Source organism: Mandrillus leucophaeus, unplaced genomic scaffold, assembly GCF_000951045.1.
Source record: "Mandrillus leucophaeus isolate KB7577 unplaced genomic scaffold, Mleu.le_1.0 Scaffold512, whole genome shotgun sequence".
NCBI lineage: Eukaryota > Metazoa > Chordata > Mammalia > Primates > Cercopithecidae > Mandrillus > Mandrillus leucophaeus.
In genome coordinates, this window is record NW_012105498.1 from 1,779,409 (window position 1) to 1,802,586 (window position 23,178).

Sequence of the window (23,178 nt, forward strand, 5' to 3'; positions counted from 1 at the left end):
CTCTGCTATCATAGTTATTATTAGAGTTACACAGTTATTACTAGAGGAAAATCTATAATTCAATTTTGGCTGTTCTTGAAGTTCATTAGTCCCCTAGGCATTACGAGATGAAAGTGCATGAAGAAGAATTAAAGATTGTTTGCAAGTCCCCTTAGTAGCTGATTTTGAACCTACCAAGCCGAAAGGTAGGGTCTAAAGACAGTAATAATGTGAGAAAGCAGATGTGTTGTTAGAAAGAACTTGGGTCTTGAGGACATGTGAATTTCTACTTGTTGACCTAGGGAAAGAGAGAGGACTCCATGGCATTCCACGGAAGAGGTCTCACTGTGGGCTAAAGCAAGAACATGAGATACATTAGGGTGCCTTTTACAGAGGATGGAAAGAAGAAACCAACAGTATATGTATAGGTGAGAACTCAGGGGAGACAACTAGCATTGTGGAGCTATGATTTACAGCAGAAGGTCTTTGATCAGAGGTTCATAGGCGCTCTTGACCTGTTGGACACTGGCAGCTGCCTGAGGCCTCGGTGGCCAAGGCATTCACTCATACCTATCCTGATTTCCTACAGTTGCCATCCCCATTCTTCCTGCATTAATTCTTTAACTTCAGGGTTTTAAAAGGCAGATCATCTTCTGAGAAAGATTTGTTGCTCCTGAAACTGTTAATGCTGCTCAACAACAACAAAAAAGTCCACGTCTGTCTTTTTTGTTTCTCTGCTGGGAAAAGTGCCTGAATTAGAGGTTGTTTTTATGGGTCACAAGAATCCCAGAGGAAAAGGTTCCAGTATGAAAACCAGGGCAGGGAACCTGGCCAGCACAGGAACAGAGCTGCTGTGGAAGATAGAAAGTGAAATAAAGTCCCTGCCTGAGGGAAGAGGCCCCAGCTGACCATGGGTCCCACATGGCAACTGTCAAAGGGCAGAGTAGGGATCTCAGTACTGTAACATGAGACTCTCCTCTGTGAAGTCACAACCCAAGGTGGAAAAATCAAGGTTAAAAAAAAAAGTCTTTGTAAAAGAAATTGAAGGCTTCTCATCTTGCCTCTGCCAGACACTGCCCAGTTCCTAGAAGTCTAGCCTCAACATGGAGCTCCAGTGTGGACAAGAGTGGGAAAGGAGATGCATATCCGACATAACATCACTCAAAGCAATTGGGACAGTGACATAGGTGAGAAGAGTAAGGAAGTTCTTGTAAGTGAGGAGATTTCTACCGGAAAACAATAAGGAAAGCGTTGTATTGTAAAAGTGTGGAAATGGTTGTCTAGGACATCTCATGATTCACCAACAGGCCCTATAAGGAGGGAAAGGATAATCACAGAACTCTTGCAATTATAATGGTAGAAATCTGGTAGAGGCTCTATTTTATATTTCATAGCTGCTTTCCTCATGTCAAGTGTAGCTTACGGTCTACAGGTACCATAGGCTCTGTACTATTCCACTGATAGTGAGAATAGTAAGAACTTACCAAGTAAGTGGTCAGATAGAAAGGAAAACCAGGCTACTGTCTGTCCTTCAGGTTTCCCATGCAGAGTCTCTGAATACCCAGCATTCAATAAATACAAATCTATATATAGCTATGGAAAAAAATCAGGCTGGATCCAAAATAAATAAGGCAGAAGCTGATTAAAATTCATATGTATTTGAAATACGCTATCCATAATAAATTTCTAGACCTTTTATTTTCTTTATTTTCTTTTTTCACATTACAGGTGGCTGTTGACTATATCCACAAAAGAAATTCTCTAGGTCCAGTGGTCCCTAAATCTTCTAAGAACAGGGGTCAGCCACATCTGGATTACATATCCTCAGAAGTGCTAACCTTATAATACGAATTTAATGCCTATTTAGGGTCTGAGTGACTGTTTCCTCATCTGGAAAATATAGAGGTCGGACTAAATTGTTTAGTCCAATCTTTGTACCCATCCATCTCTGAACTTACATTAACATCTAGTTATTTTTTTCCCATAAGGTTGATGGAATAATATCTTTGCAATTATGCCAGGGGCATAGGAAAGAAAACAGAGCATGAATTAGATGAATTTGAAGGAGATCTAAATAACACAGAGAAATAAAATTCTCATTTCGTATCCTGATATCCATCTTCATTTGGGTCAATTTATTCTGTTAGGTAGGTTGCTCAAAAGAACACTTGGTCACAGGGATGAGCTAGGACTGAAATCTAGTCTGAATGCTGTTCGCCATGCCACAGGCCCTGGCACAGTGTGTCCTCCAGCCAGAAGAAGGGGAGCCTTTGTAAAATTTGGACAAAGGCTTTGGCTGCTTAGCAGTGGCCCAGTATACCCTCTCCTTTTAAACGCAAGCCATAAAATTCCTCTTTACCCTCTAAGGTATTCACTTTGTCTGGAATAGAGTTATCTTAAGTTTTAGTATTCAATTTGGAACACACATACCTACTGACTTTAAAACTCCTCTTCCAGAGATCCTTTAAACCTCATATGAGCTGGGGGTCTACAGAACCAAATTAAAGGGTTGATATGGAAGGTTTATTTTCTCTTCTCTGAGAGGCAGATTTTAATCTCTTAATTAAAATAAAATTCTGCATTCTAAAATATTTAGATATTTATATAAATAAAGGCAGGTTTGCACAGCCCTTCCCCCATACGGCCAACCCTACCATTCATCTCCCTTCACAATTCAGTGGACTTGCTATTAAGCTATGAATGGAAACAGTCTTTTATAACAGTCCTTTGAAAAAAATTCATTCTCACCTCAGGTATCTATCTGAGGTGAGGTATCTATCTGGGGGGTCATAATACATCATCTCACATATACAAATATAATGATAGCTAACATTTATGGAACTCTTCATATTTATCAGGTACTGTTTTCAGCACTTTATATAAAACCTCTTGAAATCCTTATAGGTACCCCGTGAGATTGATACTACAATAATTGCTACCTTATAGAAAAGTCCCTTGCTCAAGTTTACATAGCTAGAAAGTTGTGGTGGCAAAATTCAAACCCTAATATTTTGTGTCTAGAGTCTAGTTTCTTAACTATATATTCATTGCCTGTCTATCTATCTATCTCTCTATCTATCTTCATATCATATCAATCAGTCATCTGTTGATATATCACCTATCTACTAAAGAGATTTGACTATTGTTCAATGGGGTATACTCTTCTCTGAAGCATAATTCAATACTTGAAGAATTACTACTGTAATATTCACTGAATATTTATTAAGCACATTTAAAAACACAGATTCTAGCACCAGCCTAGTTAGGTTCAGATTCTACCCATGTGACCTTAGAAAGGTTAGTTAACTGTTTCATCACCTGTAAAATGGGATAATAATGATACATAGCTCCCTGGGTTCCTATGGAGATTAATGAGTTAACTTGTATAAAGTGCTGCTGAGTAGGCAACAAGACGATAAATAGTGATTGTTGTAATCATTATCCTCATAGTTGCCATCATCATCATCATCTGTATTGTCATTGTCACTATTAGTACTACATGCCAGGTACCATTTTTGGCACGTGGAATAAAACAATAAATAAAACAAAACTTCTGCTCTAATAAAATTAATATTCTAAGTGTAAGTTCTGATGACCTCATTTCCAACTATCTCATCTCATTGTTTCCATTTGTTTCTCAAACCATGTACTGTAATATTTATATAAAATTGGGATGATCATAGCTACCCCATAAGTTGTTATAGGTTAAAATGAATTTGTACATATAAAACTTCTGAAATAGCGCATAGCACCTAAAGGCACTCAATACACATCAGTGGTTTTAATTAATATCTGTGCAATGGGTGTTATGGTTTAACGTCACTGTCTCGATTTTGAGTCCTACAATTTGTTGACTATGGTGATTTTTGTATAGCATTTTCTCATAGGTAGTTTCCTTTACAAAGGAATGCTTTTGAAGTTGTGCTTATTCTGTTTTCTTATTGCCACCCAACAATTTGATGGTTACTAAAGTAAATACAAAGATTGCTCCCAAAACACAAACAGACATACTAAAACTAATAGAAAATATTTACATCATCTCAGATAGAGATATTATTTCACTTTTATTTTTTTTAAAGCTGATCAATTAAATTTGGATTGTTTTATCACAGAGTTATTTGAACATCACCAATCTGGTTTCACTTCCCAGCTCTGTCATCTCAAGGTATTTAACCCTCATGAAGCCTCCTGACTCTACCTGCCTGGGTTGTTGTGCAGAGTAAATAAGAGCTTTTAAAACAGGGTAAGTTCCCTGTTTTCTGTTGTCCTTTAAACTACAAAATTTTAACTGTGCTTTTAAAACAATTCTTGAATTCTTAATGAAAGAACATTTGCCCCCTAGTACCAAAAAACAGTGAGGGACAACAGTGAATGCTGTAAATTTAAGAAACTGTCTATTGGGATAATGCATTAATTTAAAATCAAGGGGTATTTCTTTCCATGTAAACCCTTTCATAGATTGCATTGCAGAGGAAATAGGCTGTAAAACCAAATGCAGCAAGAGTGGCCTCTGTCACTCTGGGAGTCAATTTAATTCTTCTTATTTTCCTTAATTCATATTGGGTTTAGTGATCACCTACTTCAAAAAGGCAGTGACAGCCTTTGAAAAATAAGCTACTACATAAACTTAGAAAGGGGCTACGCCTTGTGAGTCATTCCCAGAGGGCTGACTCTCTTGGTTTTAATTAAAAGTGAAATAAAGCATTCTTTAAGATTATATCAGCTTTTTAAGGGCATAAGAAGGTCAATGGTTTGTAAGCATCTTCTTTCTGTTTCTAATGGTGCTGTTTCCCAGATTGAATCATGTGAACAAGGCTCAAATTTCCTTTCAGAGTCTACAGATTTGTGGCAGAGTGGATGTGGGAAGTGGGGCACAGAGTGAGAAGCTACAGTATACAGAGTGAACGTGATTAAGGCTCCATGAGAAGATGAGCTTGGATGTGAGAATGCCTTGGGTACAGCCCAGATTCCTCCAATTGTTAAATCAAAACACACACTTTGCAAAATTATTGAGATTATTAGAAACAATAAAGTACCTATGTAAAATGCCTGGCTACTAATCTGTGCACCATAAAGTGGCTGTTATTTTGTCCACATTCCTGAGAAGAAACATGTAAGGCAAAAATACCACTACACGAGTAGATAAAAAAGAAAAATATCTCATATAAGTACACAATCGCATATGGGATTAGACACATGCCGCCTTTTACAGGGAGCCTATAAATGTAATAATAAAAGGAAAAATATGTGACATTGATTATGATGACAAGAAGGATGGCTGTTAAGAATGATAGAAGGTCTCAGCCCAAACAGCTTCCTTATGACCTCAGGGGATTTGCCTGAGCTGGTAAACATTTTCTACCTGATTTATGATAGCAATAGAAATAAATATACATGAATTCAAGGCTTTAAAATAGAATACACATATGAGAACAATTAATAATGACTAATGTGGCTAGTGCCTAGATGAAAATTCATTTGCTCAATTTCCCTTGATCATCACAACAATCCTATGAGGGAAACAGCACAGATACAATTATTCTTCTCACTTTCTGATGAGGGAATTGAGGCTCTGAGGGTGGTAACATGTTTAGCTAAAATGCACGTGATTAGTATGGCCAAATGGAAGGCTTCAGACCTAGATAGTTTGGGCACAATCCTTAGCTCCTCTGTGACCTCACATTGCCACTACCTCAAACAAGGGACCTGATACATTTTGCCTCCCTTCCCTCCCATTGTTTTCTAAAGAGTTTTATGTTTAAGTGTATTTACTGTGGACAAGAATGCTCATTCTGTCAAACAGGAGCAAAGAATCACCCTGCAGTGAATATCCCAAGCTAGAAAATTCTTCCCCGAGTCAGTCACCAAGTACCACCTGTTCTATTTAATAAATAATTCTGAATCCATTTGTACCTCCCTATCTCGATAGTGTCAGTTCAGTTCTTCATTATTTACCCTGCTCTATAATATAATACTAACTAGTTTCCCTGCATTCAAACTTTTCCGACACAGGTGGCAGAGTGATCTTTTTAAAAATGCAAAGCAGACTGTCTCTTTGCTCAGCTTTAAAACCTTCAACAGCTCCCCACTGCCTATAGGATAAAGTACAAAATCCTCAGCTTGGTAAGTAAGGTCTTCTATGATACATAGCTGCCTTTTTCTCCAACCTTATCACCCACCCAATAGCCCTCAGCCACACAGGTAGTCTAGTAGTCCCAGAAGGCATTGTGTGCTTTTATATACCACGATACTTAACATTTTCCTATTTCTTTTACTTGGAACACATTTCTTCCTTAATCCTACTGATAAACTCAGTGTCTTCATGATAATGCCCAGAAAAACAAGGGCAGAGTTAGGTAATTCCTCCTATGTTTACCTTTAGAGACTTACATGCGCTTCTATTACAGATTAGTTTTGGAATTTATATTTGATTTTGTATTTACAGACCTTGAAACAGTTAAAACATTAAAGACCCAGTAAATTTTCCGCCACTCTGCAAGGAAAGAAAGCTTGCCAAAGATAAGTTTTAGTATTCAATTTGGAACACACATACCTGCTGACTTTAAAAACCCATTTAAGGGATCCTATAACTTTATATGTGCTGATAGTCTACAGAACTGAATTAAAGGGTTATAATGGAAGGTTTATTTTCTCTTCTCTGAGAAGTAAATTTTGAAGCCTTGATGAAAACAAAATGGCATGTTGTAAAATACGTAGATCTCTATAAAAATACAGGCAGGCTTGCATAGCCCTTCCCCCATACTGCCAACCCTACCATTCATTTCCCTTCACAATTCACTGGACTCACTATTAAGCTATGAATGGAAACAGTCTTTTATAACAGTTCTTTAATAAAAATAAAAAATCATTCTCACCTCAGTCTGAGATATTATTCAGGGGCTCACCATAACTCTGGCATATGATTGAGGTCTTACAAAATAAAGATCTCGCTCTGCATCCCTAAACTCAGAATGGCTTGAGGCTGCCAACATTATGATTTCTACAAAGGTGGTAAATTATAAATGTGGATTCTCTGAGCCCAGCAGAGAATAGTTAGACGTTAGACTTGCAGATGGACCTATGGGAAGATGAATGTGCATTTTCTATAGGTAATGCTTCTTATAAATGATTAGAAATTGATGGCTAGGAGTGGATGGGGCCATTTCTTTGTGTATGTTAATGCCTCTGCAGAAGGGACAGTTGAAGGTCATATTTGCTTCCAACACTATCACTTGTAATAATTTGATTTTAGTTATGCTCAATTAAGTAAGCAGGGCGCCCTTAGGTTAAGGCTGTCTCCACACTCTGAGTTTCCACATAACAATCTGAAACCTAACTTAGAAGTGTTATACACAGTAGAGTTTCAGAGAGTCACAAGGCAGCCGGGTTTCAGCCAGTTTCAGGCAGCCAACTCATCACCCCATGCCCAAATAAAGCAGATGCCTAGCTGTAGCCCATCAGGTGATTTCTCTACTTTGCTTCTGTGTACAGGCTATAAAAGGTTGCTTCTCAAACTGCTCAGTGGAGCTCTCTAAACCTTTTCTGGTTGTGAGTGCTGCCTGATTCATGCATTGTTCTTTGCTCAGATAAACTCTGTTACATTTAATTTCTCTAAATTTGTTATTTTAACAGCTACCTAGAGATTAGGTGCATTTGAGAAACTGAGGCCTTTTAGCAGATATATATCACATAGTAAGTAATTCTGCATTTATATGTCTGTGAGATACTTAAGGGGAGAGACCATGTTTTTTTCACCTTTGAATCCCTAACATTAAGGATGATGCCCGGTACCTAGCTGAAGTCCCATGAATATATATCCTTCAGTGAGTGAAGATGTTTCATGATGATATAGTGCTTCACAGTTCATTTCCCATCCAAAACCTGCCAGTATATCTTAATTAGCCTTCATCTGGTTTATCTCAGCCTCTGTTATCAACTGCAAAATAGCAATAATTAGGACCGTTTATGTAAAAGGACAAATAAACATATGCCATAAATATTGAAAAAGCAGCCAAGAATACTATTCTCCTTGCCCTAGAAATATCAAAAGCTGAATAACTTATTCTCCCTAAGTAGAAAAACCAATTACAACATCAAAAATTACTTTTTTTTTCAAAGAAAAAGAGATGTACTAGATAAGCAAGAGTCCCACAGAAATCCCATTTATTTTTCAAATTTTAGTTTGATTTCAGACTCTGCACATTTCTTGTTTCTGCAAGCATTAAAAAGTCAATTCCTCCAAACATAATCTGCAGCCATAGGCACCGTGCCAAGTAATTTAAAGTGCTTTCCTAAGAAAAACTAACAACTTCTCTGTTTCCTTTTAAATGGTCTTACAGAAGTAAATTGTGTGTACAATTAATTCATCCCTGAATGTTTGCTATTAATTCAAAGAACTGAGATCTTGGGTATTCCCACTGAAGCTCAGAAAATACAGAAAACTGACTCAGGTTGCTTTTGCTGACTCACCTTTATTCTTCTAAATGTGGATTAGGAATTAAACTAATGTAAATGTAAGGATGGTTTCACATGCTAACTTTCCGAGAGCTAGTGCATATTCTAATCTGAAGCCGTAATTGCTGTATCAATATGTGCATGTTTCTGGAATAGACTTCAGGAATTTTTCAAAAGCTCTGAACAAAATATACATCATTAACTACTGCATCCTAAAAATCAGGCATTTTTTCAACATTTTTGGCTGTCTTCCTCAGCTTGCACCTTTGTAAAAGGTTGTCCTATTATAGTAGCATCTTGCACATTGTTGTTGATTCTTGATAAGTATTAGCTAAATAAATTAATATATACATTTTTATAATATCTTTTTTAGGGCAAAAGATCCTAGAATATTTTTATTTAACCACGAGTGGTAGTAAGACATAGACCTGTGAAACAGTAGATTGGGTTCTACAACATTACTAGAGTTAGATAAGGGTTTGTCTATCTAATTCTAAGTTCTCATCTACTTCTGAGGGTCTATATGTTATTCAAGAACACAGAGAACAGCACACGGGTAATGGTGTCAAAAACGGAACCAGAATATTTTTACTTTGCCCCTGAATTATTGGCTACATTTCAAGATACAGTGGCTTGGAGAGGTATTTCCCTTTAGAAAAATAAATAATATCTGAAATGAATTACGGAGTCTTCATGAAGAATTGATGGGTGCCTAATGGATTTATAATGTAGACAATCACCATAGACATAGTTTATGGTGAAAGTACAACACAAAGTGAGTTCTAGTTATTATTTGTTTCTATGCATGAATTCATTCATTCATGGAGTAGTTTTATGTACCTACTAAGAACTAGGTAAAGCACAGCTTGAACTATGACTTGTTCTCAAATAGGTATCAGTTTGCTTGTTTGCAGATTTTATTTCTATGTTTATGTATTCATCCAATAATCCTGAGCTCCTGCTAGCCAGACACTGTACTAAGTGTTAGGAATATAGCAGTGCACAAAATAAACACAATTCTACTCATTGAGCTTACAGTGTAGAGGGTGATACAGGCATTTAGTTTGAAAATCACATAAATAAATGTACAATTATAAATTGATTGAGTCTTATGAGAAATAGAAAGAAAATATATAATAGGGGGCCTGATTTTCTGTTTCAGAGAGCTTCTCTGAAGACGTGCAATTTAAGCTTGGATCTAAGATGACCAGAAGTTAATGAGGCAAAGTGTAAAAAGAGCTTGTCAATTCCAGGGAAAAGCGTATGTGAAACGCTTGAGACTAGAAGAGATTTAGTGCATTTTGTGAATAAAAAGAAGGCCAACATGAATAGTGTGGTTGGCAAAGTGAAATGAGGTATCCAAAAGGCAGGCAGGGGCTAGGTCATGCAGAGCCCGGATGCTATGTTAATGACTTCGCATTGCATCCTAATGCAAAAGGAGATCTGATCTGTATTTTTTACAGATCACTTTGGTTGCATTGAGAATAAGCCTGGAGGTCAACAGTGGAAATGGTGAGAACAATTAAGAATCTACTATAGGTGGGAGATGATGGGGTCTTGGATTAAAGTGGTGGAAATAGTAGTAAAGCAAAGTGAATAAATCTGAGATATTTTGGAGGTAGAATCAACAGGACTTGAAGATGAATTGAATGGTGGATGTGAGGGAAAACAAGGTAGTAAGGATGACTCTCAAGTTTTTGGCCTAAACAATATGGTAGATGTATGTGCCATTTACTAAGCTGAGGAAGTATGGAGGAGGAGCAAAGTGGGGTGAAATTAAGATTTTTGGTATCAATGCACTGGTAGTGACAAGGCCATTAAAATAGCTGTCGGTGTGTTTTTGTGTTTTTATGACTGTTTTTCTACAAAGATAAGATAAAGAATAAGATAATGGAAAAAGAAAAAAGGAGAAGGAAGGGGACCAAAATAGAATAAATTGAAAATAGAATTCTCAGAAAGGGGAATGATGGATGGGGGTTGGGGCCTGGTGCATATCAGAATTAGACAGGGTGTGTCATTTGAAAAAAAAAATTCAATATTGTATTATAATGTTTTTATTTGAAAAATAAATAACTCTATTGTATTCATGATACGGATGACAGAAAGCAAGCTGAAAAGAATCATATCTGGTAGGTTCACATAGAGGTAAACTCTTATCGGCTACTTACTGGTGAATTTTTCAGAAGGGATGCTTCAAAATCCCCAGTGGAGTGGAAGGAAACCAATGTAACTTTTACATTAATAAAAAAGGAACACAGGATAAAAAGAAAAAAAAAAAATATTTACTGACACAGAGCCAGAAGAAGGGAAGGTATATGAGAAGTCAGGGTAATGATAGAGAAAGGATAGAAAAAGAGAAATGGGTGGAAATTTTTTTCCAGTGAGCAAAAATGGCTAATGGTCTGCCAGGTCAGTCATCATCTGGGTTGGAATCCCAGCTCTGTAACTTACTAGTGGATGATCTTGGGCAAGTCAGGTAACTTATCAAGTCTCAATTCCTCATTTGCAAAACAAAGATAATTATAACATCTACCTCATAAAGTTATTATGGGTATTCAAATACATAATTCATAAGAAGTATTTAACAAAATGCCTGGCACAGAAGAGCTCAATAAATCTGAGCTACCCGTCTGTAGCTGACTATAGGTACATAATTACTAGCAAGTCATTACAGGTATGTGGCTCTTCTCACTTCCTTAGGGCTATGGTGACTTTGACCTTTTAGCTTTAAAATGGCAGAGTTCATTGTATCAAGAAATAGTTTTAATGATTTGTTAAAAATATAGGTGGATTTAATATTTATACAGTATTCTGAAATATTATTAGACTTTAATTATTGCAACTTAATAAAAATGCCCTAGCTGATTTACATAGTTAAAAATGTGTTTTCTCATTTATTTCTGGAAATGTTAGATGTAATTTAAAACTTGTGATTCAACTCTCCTAGATAGAACAGTAATTGACTTCTAAACTTATTCTTTCAAAATATCAAAAAATAAAGATGATGTTCTTAGCAGACGCTCTTGATATATCCATCTTCACTCTGAATCATTCTAAAGTCTGTATTTTCTCAGTCCTAACAATATTATGAAGATATTCCTGACTGAAAACATTATATAGACACCCCATTTTGTGTAGAAACGTTACAATTGGGATCTCTGTTTAGACTGAATTGGAAGTACCTTGTGGAACACTGAATTCTATTTTTCTTGCTTTCCTCTCTCTCCAACTCAGGCTACTATGAAAAGATGAGGTCTTTTTTGTTATTTTCATATATATGCTTTGGAACACTAACACAGAATTGTGTTCAACTTTCAGACTTAGACTAATTTCTTTACAAAGTTGTTGAAAGACTCAAAACATTCTAAGGTCAAATTTGGACTCCACATTTATTGGCAAGATCATACTGAGGGCAATGCCTTTAACCACTCTGAACGTCTATTTCTTTAAATAGGCTGGGAGCAGTAAATACAAGAATATATATATATGTATACACCTAGCATGATAACATAATATAAACATTAATTTTATGTTCTGTGTGGTAAGATGGAACCAAGTAATTCTGTAGTTTTTGATAAGTTGCTTAATACCTTAAGGATTCAGTTAAATGGTGATATTAATCTAATATTTTAGTTAAAATATTAAATGGTGATAATAGTACATATTTCTTAGGCCACGTTATGCCTGGAGCAGAGTAAGCACTTATTAAATATTATTTAAAAATATTCAACAAATGTTATCTTTCATCCTTCTGTATGAATGAAATGTTGTTAAATTCCAAAATTAATTGTTCTAGAAAAGTATAATTAATACCTTATTAAAATGTATAGGAACCAGGAATATGTGGAGCATCATGTGATCATATCTAAATGCTCTGTGATCACTCCAGGGAACAAAACAAAACGAAAAGGCAATGTTCTTAATTTCTCCCATTGCACCAAGGGAACAGCAGAACATCTCTCCAACTTGGGGAAGATGTTTAGTGCAAGAGAAGTGAGCAGAGGCAGATTCTACCCATTCATTCTTGTGGAAGCACATGCAGTTCGAGAAGATGAAGTGAGGAAGCGCATGCAGTACCTGGTCATCTCAGAGTCAGGGAGCAGGCCTAGGTGGTAGTGGGAATAGGGAGCTGAGAGAAGGAAGCTTTTGTCACACTCAACAGGGGAATAGTGCCTGGGAGAAGCAGGCTTATCACATAGTTTGTTCACAGTGCTGTAAACAGGTTCCGGAGGCCTGGTGATACAAGAGGAAGAGAAAGATATGCATGGTTAGTATATACAAGGAACATGTGTGCAAACAGTAGCATTTCACCATATGCAAAAGTAAAAACAACGCCATTTTTCTTGATTTGTTATTAGAAGAAACCCAATTTTTCCACTTGTAACTTTTCTTATAATAAAAACTTTATTCCTCAGACTTTTTTGTGGGTAAATATGGCCCCATGAAAATGTTCAGTCCTATGTGATTTGAGTGCTCTGAAGTGTTCGGTGAACTGGAATAGCTGCTTATAAGGAAGCTCATTTAGCTGGAATTCTTGAAATTTTGTTCTCTCACATTTCCTCCCTTTACTCACCTGGAACCCAGACATGATGGGTGGAGCTTCACTGGTCATCTAAGACCATGAAGCAAACTTGAGGATAAAGCCAAAAAATACACATAAAGGAATATAAAGACAGCACTTGTGTCACTGATGATATGGAGTGGCACTATACTAACTATGGACTAGACCTTTGAATTTCTTCTCTGTGGATGAAGATAAACTGCATTGTTCAAGCAAGGATCATTTTTTTTTCTTATATAAATGAGACCTAATCTTAACAGATATACTCCTACAAAATTTAAGACTGCACATCTAATACAAAGAAATAAGTATAAATAAGGTTTACTACAAATGTTAGTGTATTTAATTATGTTTGGAGTCCATCTAATATCTTCTGTATACATAGGAAATGTAAACAACGCTATTTTCTTTCCATATAAATTGGGCCTATGTCTATTTGGAGAAATCTCTGCATCTTAATTTGAAAATATTATTATACATAAAACGGCAGCTGATCTAAACTGCCAGCACAGAACCTTAGAAGAGAGGATTCAGTGACTTCTTTTAGATCATAAAACATTCTCATGATAATGTCATCTCAGTAACGTTGTTTCTGCCTGGGAGAGCTGATCCTATTTTCTCAGTCTGATGTTGACTCTCTGCAGACTAAGAAAATGTGTTTCCAATTTTCTCCTAGTCCTTTTACCTCAGTAGCACCATATTTTGAGTCAAATTTTCACAATCAAAGCTGGCTAATGGAGATCTTTTAGAAATTCCTGGTTACATTGTATTCAACTGAATAAAGAGAAAATATTTTACTTTCTGAAAATTATAATAAATTCAAGCCAATGAAAATGAGGTCTTGTATTTTGTCCAGGGTTGAACTCTTGAAACTTTTATTTGAATCTTTTCGGAACCATTTTATGAATATAATATTATCATTTGATTCACATATTTAGTAGATTTGGTGTTTGGAACAGGCTTTAATACCTTGGATTTTAGAAGAAGGCTCTTATTTTTTTTGCTTTCAGTCACCTTCAGGATGGTTTCATAGTGGACCGATACTTGCTAAGCTTAATTCTTCACTTTTCAAAGTCTTATCAACACAGAGAAACAGTTACTGATATTGCAGGTATATTTTACCTTTGTTTCACCTTCTATTTCTTCCCTATTTATTTACTTGTTATTTTGTACATTCACTGGCTAAAGAATAGAGATATCAAATCCAGTTTCTTTTGTTGATTATGAGAACACTTAATATCTCAGAAGATGGGTAGATGAAAAGATACCAAAACATAACAAACCACTTAAAAATTTGACAAAGTCTTCTTGCAATATTGACAAAGTTCTCTTGCAATCAAACAACAACATTAAAAATATCAGTGAAAATCTCCTTTCAAGTGGCATAAAAATGGGGTTCACGTTTGAAGATTTCTATCTAATGACGTTATTACAGTGCTAGGATTCTGTCATATATTCTATCATACAGTATGTATATTATGTACTAGAGCACAGTGTGGTATACAGAAAGTACAACACAGGCTATAATCTGAACACAGAAATGGCACATAGTAGGTATTTGGTAAATGTTTCTTTGAATGAATTTTTATTTATTTATTTATTTTTTTTTACCATTCTTTGCTGAGGGAAATTTTAAAAAACCTTCTGGTTCTTTCAAGGGAGCCATAAGTTACTCTAAATTTTTTAGGCCATTATAAATTCTCACAGGTTATACCAGAAGAACCAGAATCTCAATATCATCATGAACTGACTGGCTTTAAGTACTTAATTAAAGCATGTGTACATGGTTCATCTGCCCTCAAAGGGATAGGTTTCTTGTGTGTTTGAGTTTAGCCACTGCAATGCCTGCCTACAGTTCCTGTGAGAGTCACTCCAATGGACACAGTGGGCTCCTCACAGACTTCTCAGCCCTGAGTTGCAGAAGGCCTAATACTGGGAGTCAGCATTCTTAGTCTTTCCCCGCAGTTATATTCTGTGTGACCTCTCCCCATCAGACAAACAAGAAATGCCATTTTATAAACCATCACGGATCTGGGTGGCAGAACAGATGCCACTATCACTTCCCGTTCAGTTGGTTAAGGAAGTGCCAAGGGGAAATGACTTTTGGCAGCATGAATCAGCTAGTCATAATTGAAAGGGCCTGCTTGGAGCTGCCAGAATGGCCTAGGTCAGAAGGTAGTGAATATGGAAATCCAATCCAAGAGGTCTAACTGTGGATACCCCCAGAAGGAGGCAAAAGCATTCAAAGATACTGGTACAATCTCTAAGTGAATTTATAAACAAATCATTTATCTTGCTGTCCATTTATAAAGAGCCATAGATAATGACTTTGTTGCTCATCTGCTGAGCCATCAGCATTTATTTGCATATCTATGGATTTATAATTGCAGGTTCTTATAGCATATAATTAGCACACCCTGGCTCTTGGTGATCTCTCTTTTCTCTGAACTCCATTAGCACTTGCTATTTGTTCTATTTCCTTGTCATTTTAAATTGCTAATCCACAATACTGGTGTATGTTGGAGGGAGGTGCTTCATCTATACCTTATTCTTAGGAAAACTACCTTGCCTATAACTGTTCCTTCCCATTTGGACAACTTGCCACTACCAAATTCAGTATCCTCCCTAACCAAAGCAGTTTAGACCATTGGATCAGGATTGGGCCCCTCACCTTGCAACCATGATCTGTATGGTGGGACTCAAAAAGAAAAAAAAGAAAGAAAAAAGGAAAAGGCCTAGACCATTTGGATTCTCCTATGGAAGGTGAATAATGTGAATAAAGGAGAAGAAATTATCAGTTAACAGAATAAGGAAAGGATGCAAAAATGGAGAAGGTAGCTGTAGCTGTGTCCACTAATTATAGAGCACTGGAGTGAAGCTCTATCAAATTTTGTTGCTAAAAATGTCTAGAGGTACCTTGAGTCTAGAATAACTGTCTGGGTTCATTCTTTCAACTGGGTTATGAGAGCTCATGCTATTGAATTTCTTTGATGATTCCCATATGACACTAGTTGTCAATCAACTACCAATCTCCCACCACATCTCCTTATTGGAAGTGAGATCTGATCTCACGTTTGCAATCAGTACAGTGAAAATAAAACAGGCACCTTGTTTATTTTCACATCTCTTTCACATCACCTCAACTAGACTATACCTTCCAAAGCCAACAGACAAAATCTTGGGCCTCTGTAATTTCATAGTACCGGAGACTAATACCAGACTGATTCTATCTTTAAAAGTTTGATATTTTGTTCATTATAAATTCTTTTGCATTAATTTTATTTTCTAAAATATTTCATTAAAGTATTTTTGTCTTAATTGCTGTTTCTTGGTGTTCCCTTAAATTTTGCACCCAATATGAGTACCTCGCTCACCTCACTATAGTCCCGGCCCTGTATCAGAGATAATAAATGTTTAAGACAGTGATAATAATGACTGTGATTGTAAATAGTCTTCATCTGTGTAGCACCTGAAGCAACAAGGTCAAAGGAATATGACTCTCTTCTCTTAGAGATAACAATGAGAGTGATTTACACTTTATTGAGTTTTCTAACTCCCTACCAAAGGGCTCTCAAAGCCTTCAGGCTGTCTCAGGCAGGGACCTCACCTCATTGTACTATCTTTATTCATTCACAATGCTCTCTCCTTCTCTAGAATATTAGATCCTGGAGGATCAGGACCAAATCTCCTGTGTCTTTGTTTCCTCATTACTTTCCTGAATGCAAGAATGTATTACTGAAGCACTGTCATAGAAAGTGAAAGGAACTGTGAAAAACGAAAGTGATCAGTACCTTTTATTCTCTTTTCCTGAGCCAGAACTAAAAGGGGGCATCTAAAATTACAAAAAGATGGATTTGGGTCATATATGTATATGATTTTGAGCATAAATTTCTTCATCATATAGACTAATATGGCTAAATCTGCAGACCTTTCAGATTCTCTAAAGGTTATCCTGCTATGGTCTTCTTTGGTTGCCCTAATGGGAGGGGGGCATCCAACCGCATGCCCTGTATTTGCAGAATATAGAACCAAACTGCATTAATTATAGCAGCTGGGATGTGAAGGGCTCAGATGCCTAAGTATCTAATATATTGCCAGACATAATTGGAGGAAAAAGGATTGTAACTTTAAAAGGGTGCCTCATGCTCCTCTTTACAAATAATACACTGTTTATTGGGCCAACGATTTGGAAAAGTATAAGAGGATTGAATTCCAGGGCTGGGCTAATAACTCTGAAGGGTGGGATTTTGGGAAGCCCTAAAAGTAATTAGGGGATAAAAGAGAATTAGGATCAGGTTGTGAACTATGTGGCTCAACATGTGAAATGACATTATAAAAATGATTAAGAAAGAGGCTGACTTCTCTTATACTGAACTTCAAGCAGAAAAGTATTAGTCACTTGATTAAGATGTTACATGGGCCTTAAAATATGACATAGAGACATCTAGGGGAGGGATTGATCTAGGTGATTTGTAAGAACCTATTCGCCCCCCTAATTCCAAGCACCATTGAATTGAGCACTCAAGAATTTCCACTAGGGAAGCTGGAGTAGATGCCGATTTGCACCACACTTACTTAACTCTTTCAAATCTTAGCTTTCTGATTTATAGACCTAAAATAATATTTAAAAAGTTTTTTCTGTATACCAGCAAAATTATAAATTGCAAAATTAGGCACAGATCTAAATTATTATGAGCACCATGTTAAGTACAAGCAAATCGAACTAGGTTTAGATCTGGCTCTTCCAAATTCTACCTTGCATGACCTTCTGCTATTTCTTAACATCCTCATCTGGAAAGTGGGAATAGTAATATCAGCCTAAGGATGACTGTGAGAAATAGGAAGAATGTGCATAAAGCACTTAGCTCAGTCCATGGCACTCACTCAGAGCTCACCAAAAGGGAGCCATTATTATTATCTTGATTATCACTCTTAGACACTTGAGCTCACAAGGATGCACAACCTCAGAAAATGTTGCTCCCGTTTGTGAGAATTCATACAAATAATATTCATCACTCACTCACTTAGAATCAGTCAGTTCACACGATAGCACTTTCAGGTAATGTGAATTCTCTACAAGAGGGTTGAACAAAGGAAGTAACAATCGATAGCTTTCAGTCTCACAAAAGGTACTGCATAGGCGCCTTCTAAAGACTCACTTTTGCTCTGTATATTTAAAAGGTAATTGATCCCTTTAATAGCCCTGGAGGTTGATGATCACTTTCTCTGAACTTCTCAATTATTTTCACTGCCCCTAACAAAACAGCAGCCCGAACTCTAACGCCCGATTTGTACCTGGATCTTTGTAACAGTTTGCTTTCCTGTATGGTTCACAGCTGTGTTGTCACATCAGATTGTTGGGTCATAAGTAATTCGTTATTAATAATAGTTTAGGTACCACAGTCTGCAAATACTTATGTTTAAAAGTAGAAATTAGGATTGGCTCACTATTTTTTCTATGTGAACATCACTTTCAGTTATATTTTACTGTGTTTATTGAGGAGTTTATTGGAAGATTGAGGAGAGAAAGGGCAGAGTAAGAGCTGCATCATTTAAAGTTGTTTTGAATATTCAGATGCCTTATTTCCTTAAAAAATGCTTGGGTTTCAACAAAATTGGGCTCTCTCGTGGCAGTGGGTTGTAAATGGGTTATGGAGTGTTTCATTGGAATAAGAAGTTGAACATTAATGACCTTGACAATGGTGATTGTAACAAAAGGGAGAGTGATCTCTGTTTTTGGTATTGGGTGAGGGTGTCCAGTTATAGTAGTATTTTTGTGGCTTTCTGAAAGTTGTTTAAACAAATATTGGCTAAGAGTGACAGGGTCAATATTATGGCCAGACCAAGGCCTTTGAGACATGGATTTAAATTATTTGAGGAAGGTTCAATATGTCCTATACTAGTGTTTAAACTCTTACACTTTTGTAAGCCTGCTTTTAAAGACTTTGTATTGATTTAAAAAATTTTTTAAATTGATCTCATAGTATAAATATAGATCTACAAAAAGTCAGGTTGATAGTTAACTAAGAATCTTCATGGAAAAAAAATTAAGCATGAAACAAATTGAAGAAATCACATAAAAGATGAGAGACTTGACTACATAAAAATTTGAAACCACTGAAGCAAAAACTCATAAATAAGCAATAATCTGGGGAAAACATTTGCTCAATTATGTTTATCAATATTTTAAAGATGCTCCTACAACTCAATAAGAAATACAATAACATTTTAGTAGAAAACAAAGACAATTAGTATCCGATCACAAGAGAAAATACAAATGACAAATACAAGCACACATATAAATATTTAACCACACTAGGAATAAAAATAACACAAATTAAATGATACATCCCCTTTACCTATTTAAAAAATAAAGGATCTTGAAATTGACAAATCACAATTTAGTTGTGGTATGTTGAAATAGACACTATATTGCTGATGCTATGGAGTGTAAAACCTCCTTAAAACATTTCAAGAAAGCAATTTGGCAATATGTTTCAGGAGTTTTAGAAGTAATCATGTCTTTTGGTTCAGCAATTCTACTCTAGTGTGCTATCTGAAGAAGAAAATAAAAAATATGTCCAAAGGTTTCTAGAGAGGAAAGTCATTGTGGTTTGTTATAAGAGCAAAACAGAATAAAACGAAACAATCAAAATGTTCAGCAACAGAAGGGTATGGAATATAAGATATATTCACATGATGGTTTATTGTTTAACCATTAAAGTTAATATTCATTAAACATTTTAATGAGACAGGAAAATGCTTTATTTTTATAATGTTGAATAAAGTGGAATACAAAATTGTATATGTGGATGTGGGGACAGCAGGAAGTGAAAGCACCTAATTCTCTTACCATTTCAGAGAGAGACTGAGCTAAGAATACAGGAAAGTAAACACTGGGGAGTAGGAATTCTAGTGCAGGTTTGAAAGAGGGTGAAAGAGTGAAAGAGAGTGAAAAGGGTGAAAGAGAGTGAAAGGAGTGAAAGAAGGCTTTCTGGAAAGTGGTAACAGCACATGCAGATTTAAAGAGGAATCTGCAAACATGTCCCATTTAGAGAGTTTTTTTAAAGGTTTGAGTAGATGACAAAATTGAAAAGTTAGGCAGGTCTTGAGTACAGTTTTAACATCCATAGTTGATAAGAAGTTATGGAAGATAGTGTTCCTTCTACTAGATGGAATTAAAAGAGTGCAATCATTTTGACTATTCATTTGTTCATTCATTCATTCATTCATTCATTCATTCATTCATTCCACAAATATTTACCAAAAACCTACTTTGTGGCAGGTACTATATACCTAGTACCAGAGAGAGGTACAAGGTATATAGTAAAACAATTTAAAAAATGATCTCTTTGTTTATTGAACAAATATTTTGATTGTAAGGAAATCTGATTGCAGGAACAGAGACTTATTTAAATTACTTTAGGTAACAGGACACATGTCCATGGAAACCCAGAAAAAGCTGCGTGAGAAATATGTAAGAGTGAGATCTAAGGAGCTGGATCTTTACAACTTTCCCTTCAAGATACGCTGTTTCTTTTGTGCTACTTGTTCCTTGTGTCTCAAATCACCACTTTAACTCTAATTTATAAATGAGACACTTTATACTTGATAGCTTTGTCTTTCCCTCAATTTCTATTCTGTAATGTCATCAGCTGGCACTAGACTCAAAATGGACCATCGGGCCTCCTTTATACCATAAATCACTAGCTTCCCCTTTCACAGATCATTGCCTCGATTGGACTACTTTTCAATTAAACATTCCTAACAGTATTTGCTGGACTTAGTACACCTTTTTGAGCAAACCACCTTATTGGTTATTGGTTAGCCTCTGGATTGGCATCCTTTGAGCCAAGCACACTCCCTGTCTATTCAGCTCTCGCTAGCGGATGAGTGACCTGGTCTTTATGAGTTTGGTTTGCTTTTTCAGCAGACCTGTGGGCAGGGCACAATTGTTCAAGCTGTGTATCCCATTGGTATTTTCAGGTTTGGTCTGTTGAGTATACTCCCCACATCTTCATATTCTTAGCCAGTACTATGAAACAACAGTGTAGAGAAAAAAAGCAAGGCCATTCCTTTTTGAGAAAAATTTGGAAATAACAAAAGACAAAGGAAAGTGTGAGGAACATTGCAAAGGCCCCCAAAGAGAAGATTTGAAGCTTAATATCACCTACAATTTCTTTCTTTTTATCACGCTGTTAAAATATAATATTACAGAATAAATACTCCACCTCTAAAATAATTCTTTTCTTTCTTCAGAGGCTCAAGGATGATTGACATTGGTAATACCTAAAGTTGCCAAATCTGATAAAGCTTTGAGTTTTAAAATTCATACCCCCACAAGAATTTCTGAATGTATTTAGCAAAATCACATTTTCTGAAGTAGAATTCAAAATATTTATTTATCTATATACTTTTGTAGGCCAATTTTACATTACTAAGACAAAGTCTATAGGGGGAAAACTCTTATACCTTTGACTGAATGGATGCTAAGATTGAATATAACAGCAACTCCCTAGAAGGCAAAATAATGTTCAGATATAATTCTCTACTTATGAACAGGAAGGATAACGTGGCTTTAACCAAATCACTTAAATGGGTTTCTTTCACATTTCTTGGAAGAGGTACATTTTCCTCTGTTTCATGCGGCTGTTTCCATTTAGTCTTCTGTGCCTGTTACTGTAAACAGGTTATGAAGATTGTTTGGTGGCCATGAGGGAAGGATAAGACATGCATAAGAACAAGAGATTGTTGTAGTACTGCCTTGCTCTCTTTAGAGAAGGCTCTTTGCTAAGAAGCACTTTTATTGGGATTTCAGACCAAGACAAAGACTGAGGTCATAAATCCCCTTGAGTTGATGGTTCACATCCTATTAAAATTTACATATATTGGTACTTTCTTCCAACCCTAAACATTAGAAAGTCCCTGGTTTCCATCAGAGTCTAACTCCTACTTTCTCCATAAACTCTTCTGAGTACACCTCATTATAGATTTTTCTCTCTTCTTAACTCCCATACAGTATTTCTTCATGATTGCCACTTGGTTTTGTACTTTGATATATTTTAAATAATAATAACAACTCATATATATCTTGGGAACTTACTATGAGGCTGGCCCTGTGCCACATATGCTATATATATTCAATGTCATGTAATCCTCCCATGAAACCTAAGATATATGTAATACTATTATCTGCAAAGGTTGACATTAACTTGCCCCTCCTCACATACCTGACTTGTGAGTGGTAGGGCTTGGCTTTGAACCCAGATTGTCTGGGTTCAAACCACTAAGTGTTTTGTTGTCATTGTTTTAAACTCTTTCGCTAGCATATACTTGCCCTCAGTAATCTGAATATCTTTCTTGGTCATATTAGCAATTATAGTTCCTATTTTAAAGGCAATAGAGAATAGAACAGATAAAACGAACTGTGAGTCTGACTATCTAGATTCAAGTCCGGCCCCATTCCTTTAAGTCATGTGATCTTGGGCAGGTTGTTTACCTCTATGCCTCAGTTTCCTCCCCTAACACCCAGGAATAGTGCTTGTCTCTTAGGGCCTTATGAGTATTAGGTGAAATGATGCATGAATAGCACAGTGTCTCAAAGAAAATCAGTAAATGTTTTGACTACTATAGATATTTAAATAGGAAATCCAGCTGTAGTCCATCTGGTTTATACATCTCTCTCTTGTCATGTCTGTGGATGTGAATTCATTCATGACAGATGATTTCCTCTTATGATGACAAAACCATATTTCTGGCCATGTCTAGGGTTGCAAGATTTAGCTAATAAAAATATAGGATGTCCAGTTACATTTCTATTTTGGAAACATAACAAAACTTTTTTAGTATAAATACGTGACTATTGCATAAGACACATTTATACTGAAACCTATTCATTGTTGATTATTGTTCAAATACACATTTAACTGGGCATCCTTACTTGGCAACCTGCCAGCCCCATCACCTTGCAAGTTTCCCTACATTGCTAGTAACCTGCCTTCCAGCATATACATTTATTCTGTAATAAAATTTACTTGTTTACTCTGACTCCCTCTTTAGTTTGCTATGTTCTTTTATTTATTTTTAAAATTTATTTAATTAATTATTATTATATTTTGAGACATATTCTTGCTCTGTCACCTAGGCTGGAGTGCAGGGTCGCAATCTCAGCTCACTGCAACCTC

At 36.1% G+C, this 23,178-nt stretch overlaps 1 protein-coding gene across 5 annotated transcripts in view; it reads right to left on the reverse strand.

The window, feature by feature from the left end:
- The window catches only part of DLG2 (discs, large homolog 2 (Drosophila)), a 916,021-nt gene that overhangs the window by 518,303 nt on the left and 374,540 nt on the right, over positions 1–23,178 (reverse strand). For 4 of the 5 annotated variants that reach the window (XM_011996427.1, XM_011996426.1, XM_011996428.1 and 1 more), the window contains exon 9: positions 12,511–12,666. The exons of the other annotated variant lie outside the window; for it this stretch is intronic. In XM_011996427.1, coding sequence (XP_011851817.1) covers positions 12,511–12,666 — 156 coding nt within the window. The remainder of the gene's footprint in view (positions 1–12,510; positions 12,667–23,178) is intronic. 5 annotated transcript variants of the gene reach the window in all.